The sequence below is a fragment of the Parasteatoda tepidariorum genome, chromosome 7 (assembly GCF_982258835.1).
Source record: "Parasteatoda tepidariorum strain Cologne lab strain chromosome 7, Ptep-v5.0, whole genome shotgun sequence".
In the NCBI taxonomy this organism is placed as follows: domain Eukaryota; kingdom Metazoa; phylum Arthropoda; class Arachnida; order Araneae; family Theridiidae; genus Parasteatoda; species Parasteatoda tepidariorum.
The window spans coordinates 108,385,302-108,403,178 of NC_141761.1; the positions used below are offsets into that span (position 1 = coordinate 108,385,302).

At 32.1% G+C, this 17,877-nt stretch overlaps 1 protein-coding gene across 2 annotated transcripts in view; it reads left to right on the plus strand.

Moving 5' to 3' along the window:
- Positions 1-895: 895 nt before the first annotated feature.
- The window catches only part of LOC107449707 (uncharacterized), a 73,845-nt gene continuing 56,863 nt past the window's right edge, over positions 896-17,877 (plus strand). For both annotated transcript variants that reach the window (XM_043039782.3, XM_043039783.3), the window contains exon 1: positions 896-1,067. In XM_043039782.3, the coding sequence (XP_042895716.2) occupies positions 963-1,067 (105 nt within the window). In that variant the 5' untranslated portion in view covers positions 896-962. The remainder of the gene's footprint in view (positions 1,068-17,877) is intronic.

The following is a 17,877-nucleotide window of genomic DNA, read 5'->3' on the forward strand; positions in this document are numbered from 1 at the left end:
GTTTCAAAAAAATGATAGTTTGTTCAGGAACCAATAAAAGGATGGTGGATTTCTTTTTGATAAAATCGGAGTGAGTTCTAAAAACGATTGAGAATAGTGAGTTCGAGTCGATTTAAAAGAAAAACGTGTTAATTCTTATCTTCTTACCAAAAAAAAAAATAGAAAATCTGAAAGAGATTTTAAACAAAATCGTATATCCTAGTTAAATCCTACTTCTTTTTACGAAAAAAACTTCTTTTTTTTTGTTGAAAATTTAAGAGCAAAGTAATTGTTATTTTATGTTCCAAAACGAAAAATATGCAAAAATTAAAATGAAAATAATAATAATAATAGTTATTAAAAAAAAGGTGTTATAAAGCTGATTGTTGCCCATATTCTCAAAGCGAAAAACAAATAAAAGTTTTAAAAATTTATCCTTTCTAAAACAAAAAATGAATCAAAAAATTAAATGCCTTCAATTTCAAATACATTTGAAAATTTAAAAATCAAAACAAATGAACGAAAATAACAACGTATAATGAAGTACATTATAACCTTTTCCCAAAAAGAATAAATTAAAAAATAAATAAATTTAAAAAATAATGAAATGAGTATGTAATAAAATAATTCACCGCCAAACAAATAATTTAAAAAAAATAATTAAAGAAAAATAATTGAAAAAAAATCTTAAATTTTAAAAAAATTAAATAAATTAAAATTAATTAATTTAATAAATTTTAAATTAAAAAAAAACTGTTTCATATAAAATTCGTAAAAAGGAAGAAGTGTGTGAATGACAAGTCTAATGTTGATATTTGGTATGGAAACAATGTTTGGGGAAGAAACGTCTGGCCTTCCGCCAATGCGCCGTCTCATGGATTCTGTCCGACCGCCGCCGCCCCTACTCTAACCCCTTTTCGGGATGCTCACCTCTGTGTTGTATGTGCCGGGGCTTTGAGAAGTCGATCGACTAGTGATGCGGGATGGCGGAGGCCGCCAGACGGCGACCTTTCTCCATCTTGGACTCGGATTTATCTCCTGGAGTATATGAACAAGATGAAGATGACGATGAAGCAGACGATCCTCTGGTAAGCATGCTTTCAGCTCTCCTACACCAAGCAATTCCTATAAATCAGTTTGAATTTAAAATTCGACAGATAACAGTACTAAGCTGTCGCTAGGGGCTTTCGCAAACGGGAGGACTACAAGCAGTGAATCCAATAAAATACCAGATTAAGATGCACGGTTCAACTTTAATTCAATTGATCTTTTATGAAAAAAATTAAATTTTGGTACATTATATTCTCAAGAAATAAGAATGCAGAGGATAATGGAATATCAATTAGTGATTCTCTTGTTATAAATTTGTTAATTTTAATTTTGATTCCTACTCAACATGGAGCCAAATTTCATTTAAATTTCCTATATTCGTAGCAAAATAAATAAATAAATGAAATTAATTAATTAATTAATTAATTAATTAATTAATAAATAAAGTATAAACCGAACTTAATATAATTTTAAAAATCTCATTAAAAATGAAGAGGAAAAGTATATACATATTCGAGGTAATAAAGTAATGTTTAAGAGGAAAAAAAATTTCCTTCTAATTACTGAGAAATTGCAATCAACAAAGAGAGATACAAAAAACACCAAACTCCGTTTAATTGCAGAAGAAAACTTGAAGGATTTTCTAATAATTGCCTCTCTGTTTCACCCCGCGATCTAACAGATTTTGATGTTTCATATATACACCTTCCTCAACTGTGATTCATTAGCTTTAAATAGCTTTTTTTTTTCAGGCTTAAATAATTTTCGATCTCAAATACCTTTATCTTTTGAAAGTATACTTTTTTTTTATTGCAAAAGCACTTCTGCATAAAAAATGCTAATAATATTAAGGTTGGTCTTAAAAACAACTACCCATATAGACGCATGTACTGGTCTTCAAAATTAAGAAAACCTTCTGATTTAAGTTGACTAACACTGCTGACCTCTGTACCGTTTTAATTTAAATATAATTTGAAGATTGTATGATGAAATACAAACAAAATAACTATCAGGGCTAGGGTGATGATGATCTCAAAAAAACAAAAAAAATGGAAGGCCCTCAGAAATGCAGGAAGAAAAACGCCCTCTAAAAACTATCAAAAATAAACTTTAAAAATATTCTATCGGTGCCGTGTTTTATTATAGTTTAAAAAAATTACAAGTCCGACTCAGTATTTATAAGTCCCGCAGCGGACTGATCGTAAAGATACGGTTCCCAGTAGGACACCGAAGTCAAGCATTTGTTAAGCTTTGATCAGCCTGCGTAGGGACAGAGGGTGCATGGTATCAATCCCCGTTAAACTGTTCTACCGTAAAGTCCTCAACTTTGCACGCATATCATCAAACTACAAAAACAAGGGAGCTATCTCCTCTGCAGGGTACCAAAATTGCGATGGCATGTCTTCGGATCATCATCAGGGATGTTTCCCAGATCGCCACCTATAGCCCATTGTGCAGCTTTGGCGCGATGTTAATAAAGTACCTACCTACCTGTATTTATTAATTTAATTTAAAAAAATTAAGTAGTAATGGAAATAAAATGTAAATAAATACCTGAGAAATATAAAAAAGAATTTATTAATCTTTAATTTCAATCTTCAAGAGCATCAGAATGGCATTTGTATCGAAATTTGAAATTTATTTCAAAAAAAGTTTATTAACAAGCAAATATCAATCTAAATTGATAAAAACAAAACGACTAAAAAAGAAAAGTTCTAAAAAATAATAAAAAAATGAGCAAAAAAATGCCCTCTCCCCCTTAGGAAAATTTGCCATAGAGAAGCCTATGGTAATCTATGGCAACCTATGGCTACCATAGAAATTTGTATGGCAAGATACCATACGCCCAGGGCCGGATTAACCTATAGGCACACTAGGCACGTGCCTAGGGCCTACGAAATTCAGGGGCCAACGAAAAACTTGTGAGAAAAAAAATTTGTTGACAAAAATAATTTAGCTTTAAAAACAACAATTGTAAACTGCTGTTTGTAGAAAATGCAACACCATGAAGGAATCATCAGAATCAAATGAAATTCGCAGCAAATGTCAATTATAGGATATTATGCAAATTAATAAAGTTTCAGAGCCATCGCGCGTGCGTGGCGCGCGCAGCGCCCTCTGAATTGATGCTGAAAGCGTATAAATAAAGTGCTGTAGCGGGACGTTGAAAATAGTCTATGATTATTTGTTAGTGGCAAACGTTTAGTGAGACCTGAGTATGCCTCCACGACGGAAGAATAAGAAATTCAAGCAACTTACGGAGTTTGAACGAGGGAGGATAATCGGCCTTCGAGAAGGAGGATTTTCCTATCGCGCAATAGCAGCTCGTATGCAGCGGAACAGTTCCACAGTGATGCGAGTTTGGAAGCAGTGGACCGACGAGCACCGAACAACTCGAAAAACAGGCACTGGACGACAGAAGGTGACGTCAGAGCGCGATGATCGACACCTGCTCCGCATGGCGGTGAATGATCGCACAGCTTCCTCCAGGCAGCTGGCAGCACATTAGTCTACTGCTACAGGTGTACAATTGTCGGCTTCGTCAATTCGTCGTCGTCTGCTGCGCCGTGGATTGCGTGCAAGGGTGCCATTATACAGGATTCCCCTCACGGCGGATCATCGACGGCTGCGTCGGCAGTGGGCTCTTGAGCACAGAGACTGGCGAGCTGATTGCACCAAGTTGTCTTTTCAGATGAATCACGCTTCAATTTGTGGACCCATGATGGCCGTGTTCGTGTTAGACGTTATGCCGGTCAACGCTGCCTTCCTGAGTGTATTATTGAACGACATAGTGGTCGAACACCCGGAGTTATGGTCTGGGGTGCGATTTCGTATCATGGACGATCCAATTTGATACGAATTGAGGGTAATCTCAATAGCAACAGATACGTCCGTGAAGTGCTACAGCCCGAAGTCGTTCCTTTCCTTCAAGGCATCCCTGGAGCTATCTTTCAGCAGGATAATGCACGCCCACATGTTGCGCGGACTGTTAGAGACTTCTGTTCAGCACATAGCATGCAACTTCTTCCTTGGCCTGCTTATTCGCCGGATATGTCGCCTATTGAGCACGTGTGGGATATGGTTGGTCGGCGTCTCACTCGTGATCCGCGTCCTGCAGTTTCCAAAGACGAACTTTGGTTGCGCATACAAGCGATATGGAATTCTCTTCCTCAAGCAGATATTCAACATCTGTTTGACTCCATGCCACGTCGTATAGCAGCACTTATTGCAGCGCGTGGTGGCTGCACCAAATACTGATTTCGGACGCTTAATTTGTTTCTTTTGTTTTGAAAATTTCATCATTTATTTGTATCAGTACAAGTCGTTTCTGCATTAAATTTCATTTGATTCTGATGATTCTTTCATGGTGTTGCATTTTCTACAAACAGCAGTTTAGTTTGCACAAAATTATGAAGATACAAATAAAAATATAATATTTTTCGGTAATAAATTATTTTGCAGAATCTTATGATCTAATATATTACTTTTTTGCGATTTTTGGATTCAACGAAATCTTGTATTATGCTGTCGAATTCCAAACTACGCAAAGTGTCGCATTGCAAACGCCTATGCGACTATCTATCTGAATTTATTAAGTTTTTAATTTCCGACGGTCTGGTACTTTTATTATCTGTATCTTTTCAAAATATGTCGCGATTGGCTATAGGCTTTCGCTATGTTAAATTTTGCCATTTGTTAACGCTGACTTTGTACACTTTAATTAATATCTTGCTGTTTATATTTTTATCTAAAATTTTTATATTTCCTTCTCCCAACTGTTTCTGATTAAACGACATCTTTCTTTTTATTTCATCCCCTCCCTCTGATTTTATATAAATTTTTAAAGTCACATCACTTTTCCATTATTAATGGTGTTCTATTCCCCATAGTATTGAGTATAGTTAAGTGCGGCGAGCTCTCTGCTTATTTATTACCCATAGCAATTTGTAAACAATCTTCATGATGAAAAACGCAGTTAAGTGCTTATCATCACGCCAGATCCATCATTTTTTTAATAATTGGGTATAATATAAAAAAAACACAACTACTTCCACTTAGTAGGAATAACATTTACCATGACGCAATGCTAAATTCTATGCCACTATCCACATAAATGCCACTATCCACATAAATCAATTATTAATCAAAAATCGAATATCAATTACTTTTCTTTATAATGCAATAAAATCTGGCGAGCAGCTATTTAAACGATCAAACACTTCGTTTGTTTATTTGTGGCTTGAAGTTAGGCTCGCAGAAAATGCCGTTCATGGGTTAAATTTAGTAGGAATAACGCAACCTGTGACGTAGGCTATAAGTATACCCAATTAAAATTTTTTAATCTTTTAACTTGTTCGGTGACAATTTCATTTTATTGCTGTCATATATCAAAGTCAGTGTTTACATTCTCATCAGTTTTTGATTTTAATTCCACTTAGGTTCCTGCATTGCTTTTTTACATTATCTTACATATGTTAGGGCTTTATAGTTTTATTTTGTGTTTAATTTTTGATTTCCATTAAATTTTTTTTTATCATGTCTCTGTGTTTTACTATTTTACAACTAATATTTCTTAAGTATCCACATATATTTGTACAGTGTTCTGTTGCATATTTAAAGATAGCGTAGGGTCATCACTTAACTAGATTTGCTGGATTACTGACAATTACTGACAATTGACAATTGTTTTGCTTCAATATCGTCAACGGAACAGTTCCTGGCCATATCATCTGCTGCTGTTACCAAAAATGCTTTTAACAATTTAATCTTTCCTTAAGTTAACAACTTTTTCGTCATAGCGATTCCCTATACTCAATTAATTTTGATTTACTATCCCTGATCAAGTGTCAATAGCAATTATTGATTTTACCAATTTTAATCATGTCTTAAACATGTTTTGTATTTACCAATGTTTCTATATTGTGTTCTCTTTTCTAACTGTGCTTAACACAACTCAACATAAATTTCCTGAGTTTTATATCCCTCACTAGTAGAGGATTAACTAATTTAGCCTGTTTTCTATTCTTAGCTTTTCATAGTCTAATACCATCTTTTTTATAGATAAAATTTTGTTCACATGCCACCACTGGCTGCACCGTTCGGCTTTTGTCCCGTTTGGTCTATTTTAAACAAATTTCGCTTCGACCACCGGCCCCACTCTTTATCTTTTGGGTTTTCATAGTATTTTATTGTTTTAGTTGTCTGTTTAATTTTTAGCTTAATATCACATATCAAAATTTAAAAAATTTTCTTACTCGCTCCGACCATCGGACCATTTTTTTACTTCGCTTTCTTTTAGGTTCCTCTAATATCTGACGCTTATCTAACTAATTATGATACCAATCAAACAAATTAACGTTTTTTATACTCGCTCCGACCTCCTGACCCACTTTCTATTTTCTTGTTTCTTACAGCTTTAACAAATATTGGTTGCCTGTACTCAATATATTTTGTTCCTAATCAACATAACCAATGTTTTCCCCACTCACTCCGACCACCGGACCCATTTTCTAACGGTTAGTACTAACCGTTTCAAATTTATTTGCATAAGAACAGCATTCAGAAAGAATTCTGCAAAGCAAACCAGGGGAAGTTTATCAAAGAAATTTTTAAAAAAAAGCTTTATGGATATATATTTATTCTACAATTATTGAGTTTTGCATTTTTAATATCCATTGCGAAAGATTCACTTTTGCCATACGTATATGGCAAAAGTGTATGGCAAAATTTGACCATAGGCAAAACTCCATAGGAATATCCTATGGCATTTTTTTATGGCAAACCTATGGAAAATTTTCCTAAGGGCCGTGAAGAAAAAAAAAACAAAAATATAGTCCTTTTTCAGTCTTTTTTTATTTATTTTTTCCCAATAATATACGGACTTCAAACAATGATTTCGTACAAAAAAAGAAAGAAAAAATAGCTTAATGTGGCTGAAACAGTTTAATAATGTTTAACTTCATTTGCCAATTAGGAAAGTATAATAGCAGATGATAAAGCGAAGTAACTAACTGAAAAAGAATTCACTGTTTGCGTTAAGGGTTGTCTCAATTTCAAGCGCGGAGATGTTTCTCCTCTTACTCTCGCGCTGAAATGAGCCCCGAGTCCGAGGAGGTGGAGCCAAGTGGAGCTGGTGAATGAACTATACCTAATCATTCCTTACTCTTTCCCCCCGCAGAGGAAATAAATGGCCCGATTGCTGACCGATGGGGGAAATTTTGGTTCCAAATGTCACTGATAATCAAATGAAAAAACAGTGAAAAAAGAATAAAAAGAATTCCCGTTAAATAAGAGATAAATAATTTACAGGTAACGTTTTCTTTTAGTAATTTCATATTTTGTAATCTGGCAATCTTAATACGAAAATATTTTAAAATTATTCTTGAAAATTTTCCCGTTGATGTAAGTTCATTTGAATTCGCTACTCGTTTTATAGATTTCGTTTTAAGTTTTGTTCTGTTTTTTCTTTAAATTTTATTTTCCGTTTTTTATGTGATATTTATTGTTTAATGTGTTTCATTCTATTTTATATTTAAAAAAAAATTTTTTTTTTAGTGCTCCTCACACTTTAAAATTGAAATATTTAGTTTTGGCTAGATTGATACAATATTAGAAAGCACTCCTTTTTGTTGATATAATCATGGGAGCTGATGAAGGCTTTTTTTTCCCTCCAGATTTTATTTTTTTATTTTTTAATATTTTCTTATTCACTTTTTTCATTATTCTGTATTTTTTCCATGTTTTCTCTACATTTTGATATACATATATATATATATGCATTTATACATACATATATACATTTGATATACATATATATATATATATATATATATATATATATATATATATATATATATATATATATATATATATATATATATATATATATATATATATGTATGTATGTATGTATGTATAGAAAGGGAGACCCCACTCTTGGGATACTTCCCTGGCCACTGCAAAATATTGTTGTTGTTTTTTACGCATTTAAAAATATTTATTTTTGGAACTAAAGGGCTAATTTGTCGTTCGAATAAAAAAAAATTTCGCAATTTTATTCACATTGCTTCTTAGGGAAAACTTAAGGACACGATTTGCCCTTCTAATACATTCTAGTAGATGGAAGAAAATATTAGAATGTTGTTTTTCATGCTTAATACTTTTTTTAAGGCATATTTAAAGAACTGATTTCCATTTTCCGCTTCCGCATGATTATTTTCGGAGGCTTAGAAATAATTGTTTAAAAGCAGCTCCCTTCCATGACTCACTTCAATGAGTTCCGACGATAATTCTGATCACGTGATATCCGTTTATTAACGTTAAAGTAAGCACGACTCTGTTACTAGCCAGTACATAAAATTGTTTTTAATCTAAGTAAATTTTAAAGCGCTAAGAAACATGTGTGTAAACATAAATAAAACTCATTTCGTCATGTGGTATAGGGCAAAACTAACAAAGACTACATTTTTTTATTATTTTACAATCGTCGTTGAACAGCTGACCCAAGTTTGAGTTTTCGACTACCAATAATTAACTTCGAGGCCTTGTAATTTTGTACCCAATCCAGAAGACAAGCGAACAACTAGATCAAGTATTAGGAGAAATTTGCCTTCTTGGAGGACTTTTTTGATGGAACTAACCCGAATTTGCAATCCACAGAGAGGAAAACCACGGAAACCACCCACGGTAAACCAGACAGCAAGAGGATTCTAACCCACGATCCGTCTACCACTGAGGATATTTTACGGCAGCATTGTGGTCGGGTGGAATTGTCCTATACGAATTCTTAAGAAGAAGAATTCCGGGAGCGGAATTATTCTTCGTTTGTTATTCATCGCTGTGATTAGAAACCGAGGAGCCTCATTGGAAGGTGTGCGGCTTATCCCCTGAGCCACAGCGGTTAAGGACTTAAAATGGTGATTAATAATTTAATCGCCAATCGATTGTCACTTTTTCGCTGCAAAAAGTGCGTCATTTCAATTTCTCGTATTCAATTTCTCAAATTAATTTCCTATTTTTGTGGTTGAGATAATATTTTAAAGTAATCGAATTAATGTAATCTCATTATTGTGATTACATAGTTTCTTTACATTTATATTTTGTAGCGAATAAATTTTGTGTTCATTAATAAACATAAACTTATTTGTTTTATTATTAGTTTCAAAATTCTGAGTCTAAATTTTATTAATTAACAAAGTAACATAAATTTTGCATGAACCTACTTGGAAAGATCAAATTTTTCTCCATTTTAGAAATGAACCATGTAGTAGAACTGAAAATAACTACTCGCCACGTGGCGAGTAAGCAAATAAAAGTTATGATTTAAAAAAACATCCGGTCACCCTTTTGCCTCTTTTTTTTTTTTTTTACCGTGCATTGCAAAGTAAAGTGACGTTAGTGTGTTTAACTTAAATTTGTCACATATTTACATTATTTTTTATCGTTGAATTAACTTTTTATAGGCGTAGATTATTTCTAATATGAATTTTTTTTTTTTTTTATAAAATCTTAATTCAAGAAAAAAAATTTAAAAAAAAAACGAAGCAAAAATTAGCTATGGAATTAATAGGACCTATCGGTATTGGTCGCTGACTCACTAGGTTTGCGAAAAAAGTGGCTACTAAGTTAGTCTATCGGCCACTGGCTATTAACTGAAAATTTAAATTTTCAGGTCTACAAGGTGCTGTTTACCACATTTTGAAATATGCTTCAATAGACTTGCTGAACATTTATGATAATGTTTTTACTAGTTTAGAATTTTTTATTTTTGAAATTGCTTGAAAAAGTGGCTACATGTTATCAAAAGTAGCCACAATTAAAAATTTTACTACTGGCTGCCAGACGATAACAACATAGCATGATAAGTAAATTAATCGTAAAATTTTTGGAAAATTGGTAAAGTCAATACGCTTTATACGTAAATTTTACGTAATAGTGATGGATTGATATTAATATTGAGTTATTTGGTAAAAAAAAGCTATGTGAAAAAGCATTGGTATATCGTATTGTAATGGAATTGATTTTACCAATTACCCTTCAATAAGATTGCTTTCGTATATTTTACGAAAGATTGACGAAAGAATAAATAGTAATTAGATTTAGAAAAAATGATTCTGTGTATTTTACGCACTATTGACGAAGCAAATTTACCATTTAAATTTCGGTTCGAATTTATTTACGAAACATTTTCAGTTTTTTGGACTACCACTTCTTCCTATAATTTGACGTTTCAACTTACGTTCATTTTGACGTACTGTTGACGTAATAATATGTAAAAATAACGTATTCATTCTTACCTCGTAAAACTTGGTTGATAAAATATTCTTAAAATAAACGAATTTGTTTACGTGAAATTTTATGCAAATTTTCCGTTTTTTTTAATAAAATTTTTTTTTTGTTGTAGTTCAACTTATGTAAATTTTGACGTACTGTTGATGTAAATATTATGTAAAAATAACGTTCTCATTCTTACCTTGTAAAAATTGATTGGTAAGATATTCTTAAAAGAAACGAATTTGCTTACGTAAATTTTTACACCAATTTTCCGTTTTTTGGATAACTATTGTTTGCTATAATTCGAATTTTCAGTTTTTCGTAAATTTTGCACGAATGCCTAGTAAAATGTAATGGTATATTTTAATATACATATTTTTGTATTATTTACGTATTATATAGATGCGTATTTTTGATGTAAAATTGATTTTTCTCTGCTACCTGTATGTAAGAAAAATAAATTGATAATTTAACATGGAGTCGGATAAAACAAACAAGAAGCGTGTGCTGCAATTGCCCTCAAAGAAGAAAAAAAATCTGGAAAATTAACGTTAAAAACAAAGAGCGGAGAGCATAACATAAGCATTTTTTACCTTTGATGCATAATATGATATTTAAAGAAGGTGCCTTTTCATACAGAGGAGGTGAATGGTGAAAAGGTTCAAGGTCATCTATTCTTATAAATAATCGTTCGAATGACCAACAAAAAAGCTCATTTATATGTGTCCGATGGGCTTTCATTCATTTAATTAATACTTTCAAAAACCGCCTGTGATTTTTACAGGTGAACGAACACGGGGTCTTCATCTTTGATGAACTTGATACGACTTAGGGCAACTTCATTGTCGTTTTAATTGCACATGTCTATGATAAATATTGCTATTTTTATTTTATTTGGTGCCTGAAATTCTAAAATTGATTTTATGTTTCAGGGACGTGCTTATGGCACAAAACGTTATACGATCGCTTTAGTAGGTTGCCTTTTTTAGCAACACGAATAAAAAGGAAGGGGGGGGGAACTAATTGCAGATTATTTTCCTTTTATGTTGTTATTTTTTTCTCCCGATTAATGCTTTTGCGTGGTCCCTTGGATAATGAAGTGTCTTACATTTTTTTCTTCTAATTATTAAAAATAAAATAAATTGTGAGAAAGTTTTACAAGTTAGCGATTTTATTTTGATTTTATCGCGGTTGAAAAGCCCTTTTATTTTTTGGGTTTACGACTATCTAACTGTACGACTATTACGACTTATGCATTCCTTAAGATACCTCCACCCTCACCCTCGATCCTCTTCCCATATCCAAATATTATTATGAATTAGTATTATGAATATTTAGATCTGTTAGTTAACAGAAGTAATTTTACTAAGTAATCATTTTTTAAAATAAAATTTATATTGTTATAACATTATGTTGTTCAAACAAATTTGGTGACTTTACAACTGTCATTTAATATTTTCGCTTACCAAACGGGTGGATATATTAAATACTATTTTTGCTTGCATCTCATTGCGCATGAAGCTGATTGTTAAGTTTTAGATCATTTAACAGATCTCTTTAACTGTATTTTATGACAGTATATTAATGTTATTTGCACCAAAAAATAATAATTGTAGCGAGATTAATAAGATTAGTCCACCTTTCTAAATAACTATATGAAATATTTACCCCAACCTGCCCCAATTTAGGGCATACGGGTAAATGTTTATTAAAATCAAGAAAAACAGAGAAGTATATAAAATACAAAAAGTGCAAAAATACGAAAACATTACAGATTGTGATGGCAACAGCAGTAAAATAATTAAAACGCTCCGAGAGTCCCGCCTTATAGTGCCGAAGCCGACGGGGCTTCCCTTATAGTGAGCCAAAGACACAAATGAAAAATTTTACAACACATCGCAGGAAAGTACAGTATGACATACAATGCATCATGTGCAGGCAGTACATAGGATTAAAACGAATAATAATACAGAGTAAGTTGGGTCGCTAAACCAAAGCGATGATTAACATTGTGACAGGATATAAAGGACACAAAGTATAAACTGTTGATGTATTCAAGTCTAAACTAAATAACTATATTAAAATGTAGCTCAGAATTACATTATAATAATAATGATAATTAAAAACAGCAATTCTCCTAGTTTTAGACTTGTGAATTAAAAGCGTAATAATACGTAATTAAAAGCGTAAAAGGATACAAAAATATTTTTAGAAGAACTGAACCTTGATGACTTTTATTAATTTTATGCTGATGACAACCAAAACAATATGAAAATGAATAAGGAAAAACTGGATCCTACCACGTGATTTTCCGGCCAATAAAAATGCACGGACAACAATGGAAAACTGCGACACCATCATTAGATTTTTATAGAAATAGGAGAAAATAAACTTTCGATTGTATGCCGAATGGCCAGGCAAAATTTGCCGAATAGTGAAAATCTTCGAGAGGTCATAGCGATCCTGTTCATTGCGCTTAAATATATAATACAGTGAGGAAGGAAAAGAAAAGTGAAGAAAAGAAAAGGGACAAAAAAAAATTCCAGATATTTGATCCATTTATCTTTAATTCCCACTCTAGGATAGGAATGAAAGCGTAACATCCTGTCTTTCTACGATAAAGATGATGATAATATGTTATAACATTTATTAAAGAGACGTGTTACGTGCAGTGGTCGGAAAAACTACATTATTTTTGTAGTTTTTCAGACATTTACAACTATTTGTTACAAATGTAGTCTACCACAACTACTTTTTTTAAAATGTAGTGACTACAAACTACTTTGGATTGTAGTGACTACTTCGCTACTTTAAGGAACTGAACTTTGCGGGAGAATTTAATTTACACATGTATAATTTACACTGCTGGAGAAATTAATTTACACTTTATGTTCAAAATGGTTTTGAATAAAAAAAAATTGGCTTACATTAAACATGAAGAATTATTAAGAAATATTTATTTATGTTTGCATGAGCCATTTTGTTATTCTAAAATTTTTATTTTTTTTTTTCGAATTTGTTCATTTAGTATTCAACTTTTTATACCTTTCTGGGCAGCGAATATTAATTTAAGAGATGCTAGGAAATTATCAAATGCTTGCAATTTCGTTAAGTGCTTAATGCTCTTTTATTTCCTCTAAGAAATTAAGTACCTCGAAAATATTTTGTCTTCCTTTGAAATAACATCACTGTCTTACGAGTGTACAATCTCATGTGAAAGTGATAAATTATAAACTTTAGTTCTCTCAGAATTCGCAGTCTTTAGATTGCAGGTCGACCTGAGAACAATCATAAACTACATCATTCATTCCCCATTTTTTTTAAATAATATATTAGAAAAAGTATTATAAAATTAAGTATTTAATTCAAACTAAGGAGTGAAAACTATGAAGTCAGGTGAATTTCTTTTTACGCATACACTAAAAATGTTTAAGCGTAAGTTATTTCTATCGCAAAAAAATAAAGATCTTTTCAATTTAAGTATATTAGTCAATAGATATACTTATCAATATATACTAGATATACTTGTCAATAGATAATAGACAACTTATAAATATATACTAGTTATACTTGTCGATAGATAACTTATAGGCATGGTTATAAAACTGTATCATATCAAATTTTTTTTAAATATATAAAATGAGAATTCTTTTTATTATTTCTTTATCTATTTTTTTTTCTTTGTAAGGAAGTGTTGAAATGTTTTGTATCACGAAGTGGGCGGTGATTTATAAAATTTGGGACCTATGCCCTTGATAATTCCTTATGGGATTAATTTCATCTTCAAATTTATTGTGATTGTTAATTTTAATTTTTTTTTCAATTGTTGTTACACATATTTTCTTTGTATTTTTTTCAAATTTATTTTACTAGGCATGTTGTGAGTCTTGAAAGTTGTGAAAGTGATAATATTGAATAGCAATTGTTGTGTGAGATTTAATAAATTGCGTGCATCTTCCAGTCACGATGACTTATAAGAATAATAAGAGCTCAAAATGAATGCCTTCTTCTGTCTTTACAATCGCTGCCTGGGTCAGCGACATTACTTTCTGTACTATTGGCTGCTGCTGATGATGATGCCATGATATTTTCAGGATGTTTGGAAGCAAGCGGAAAAAAGAGCATCGGAAAAAGCAACCATAAAAAGTTTTAAAAAAATAGATTCTTAGATAGTACCCCAAAAAAATAGAGTCATGAAACGTAAAAATAACTACTAATAAATATGCATGTAATGATAGTCGACTATAAGTCTAAATACAATAATGATCATTTTATTTTTAAAAGTAAAACAAAATGTATTGAATATAAAATAATTGGTTTAGAATAAAATTATTGTGATTTTTCTGAAAAAAACTATTTTCTATTTCGAAATCCGGACCGAAATCCAATGTGATTTGCTTATTCGTGCTGACAAGGGATATAGAAATCAAATTATTTTCAAATATATATATATATATATATACACAAATTAACATGAAAAACATGAATAAAATAAAAATAAAAAACTAAATGGTAGAGAAACAAGAATGGTAAAGGCAAATAGTCGTTGTCAAGACACATCTAATTGCCATAAATAATGCGATATTTCTGAATAAAGAATAATTATCCTAAGATAAAAATATTTCGATCCCTTGAAGGTTCACTATAGCGGGGTTTGACTGTATATATATATATATATATATATATATATATATATATAAAAATTTTAGCAAAATATTCGGAGGAAAATTTTCTCTTGGGGAAAAAAACTCAATTTGAATTTAAATTTAGGGACAGAAAATGTTATAGGAGTTTCAGAGGTCAAGAGTTTTAATCACACACTAAAGATTCCAAAAGAATATTTTACTCACAATTTTATAAAGTGAAATGAAGATCAATTTTTTTTATACATCGTTTAAATGAATTTAATTCTAAAATTAGATTAAATCATAATAAAAAGAAGGATTCTTGCAACTTCCCCACGAGAGCAGCATGGGGTGGGTGGGGGTGGGGGTATGATTTGCTGATTCTTATTACTGAGAAGGGAGGCGGGAAAGTCGAAAATTGCCCAAAGCATGATAACGTCATTTTTGAACAATCTCTATGACCCATTTTTTAACTTACAGGAGTCGGAGTCACTTTTTCGACTCCAACTGTACTCCTCTTACTCTGCCTCAAATAATCATTATTACTATATGAAATCTGGTGTACTCCCATTTGGAGTAAGTTCAGTAAAGGGATATCCTGCGTTGTCATTTCGCTGTCTTCTCTCTCTCGATAACTGACTATTTCCGGATTCACAACGATTTTGCCTGCCTCTGATAACTCACTTAAAATCTAGTACAGCAAACACTACTGCTCTTGCTTTACGGTTATGGATTTCAAAGATTCTCTCTCTTTTTTTTTCTTCTTTCTTTTACTTTTAACGAAAAGGAAAAGTTATTTAATTTTGACCAGATTTTTACGTCTTCATGACACAACTATAGCCATAAGTTTATAGATAAAAAAAATAAATAAATAAATAAAAATTAAAAAAATAAAAATAAGAAAAAAATTAAACTACATTTCTTAATTAATTCTGAACTTGTCCTTACCAAATACAGAATTAATTTCTCTTTTTTAATTCAACTAAAAAACGTAATTAGTTTTTTAAAAAAATTTTAAATTTTATTTCGCATTGTTTCTTTTTAGTTTACCTTCTTGTTGGTTTTCTATTTCACATTTTAACCGACGTTGAACAGCCGATTATTTTTGGGTTTACGATTATCTAATCAGCTTTACAATTTCAAAACCAAATTAGATAGCAAAGGAGCTTATGGATCAAGCAATGGAACAAACTAGCCTTCCTGGAGGATTTGTTGATGCAGTTGGATCTCGCTAAAGCGAAACCGTTTATCGTGAAATATCGCTTTACATGAAACACATGTTTGTCCCGTGAGTTAGTAATCAATTATTGTTGTATTTTACATGTTTAACATGAAATTTTCAAGCTGATTATCGCTTAACGTGAAAGGAAACCGTACAGATAAAAAGCATGTGAATAAAATCCCAATAATTCATTGTGAGGAAAGCTGTTTCTATTCTCTTCCTTTGTTAGAAGTAGGAGAAGTCGAATGAATAAAATAATTAAAATTAAGTAGTTTAATAAAATAGTTAAAGCTCTTAAGCTTATTTTAATTTGTTTTGCTCATAATAGTATTGCTTGCTTGCATTAATGAAGAACATAGCATGTATTAATAGTACGTGATAAACAGAACCTGACAAAGGCAGGGGCATACGGAGCAGTTGCCCCGGGCCCCACATCAGAGGGGGGGGGGCAATCGAATTGAAAGTCCTTTTCAGATTTCCTTCATTAATGAACTTCTAAACAAAATATCAGTATAGTGTAAAATCCGTCAGTTTTATTTTAGCTTTTTCATTGATCTATCCTATGAGCCCAAAAAATTTATATTTCGTAAATCCATGACTTTCTAGGGCGGAATTCAGCTATATTTTCGCAATGACGTTGGACAAATTTGGCCAATCAAAAGCCTGTATTTTTACATGTAGCAAAACACGATATGTTTACAAAAACACAGGCTTCTGATTGGCTTAATTGAGCCATCGTATTTTCGACAATTTTGCTAAATTCCGCCCTAATGTCAGCAAGGATATGAATTTTTCACAGCTAGATGACAAAGTTCACAGAACGATATTTCGTCTGACGATTGGAAGGGGGGGGGTTAATAGCTATTTTAGGTTCTAGTCAATTTTCTTGTTATCTACGTATAATGAGGTGAAAAATTTAAATACCTACCTAAAGTTCAAATCTTCATTACTGAAGTAGTGAAGCAGAGGGAAGTTTTTGCCCCGAGCCCCAATTAGGCTAAGTCGGGCCCTGGTGATAAATTTTCTTCATGTTATATCGGATAAGCCGAAATTCGGTTAACGTGAAATAATTATAATAGTCCTGCCGATTTCGCGAGGTTCGACTGTATAACTTCTCCGCATTTGCATTGCACAAAACGAATACCCCATAACGATTAGCCCGTTTTCAGGGCTATTAGAACTTTTTTCTTTTTGAACAAATTTTAAGTCAGCACTAACTTGTGCGCAGTCACTTTTTTTTTACCCGCTAATAAATACGAAAGACCAGTTACGTAACACAATGAAGTAAACAAAGTTTTTTTTTATTGCAATCAGATGAGAATAAAATTGAACGCTTTCTGCCGCAGGTGGAAGTGTGGGTAGGGGGAAGGGATGGAGAAGAAGTATCATCTTCTAAACAGTATCAAAGAACTCACCTTGAAAACAACCTAATCCAATGATCCGCATTTACGGATCGAAAGGGGTGAACGAACGGTTCCGTTGCCATGGCAATCCTCCCTGTCCTGCTACTATCTCTGACTTTTTTTAGCTGCTTCAGATGGAGCTAAACCAGTTTGATGACCGTTCGGAAATATTGGCGGATAAATAAGATCAGATAGAAGAAGAGTACGTTTTCGCTAAGTTTAGAATATTCAGTTATTATTATTTTTTCTTTACTTCATGCAATAATATCTGAAAAGCTTCGTTCTGTGGGGAGGGAATCGTATATTGTCCGTATAACGTCTTGAG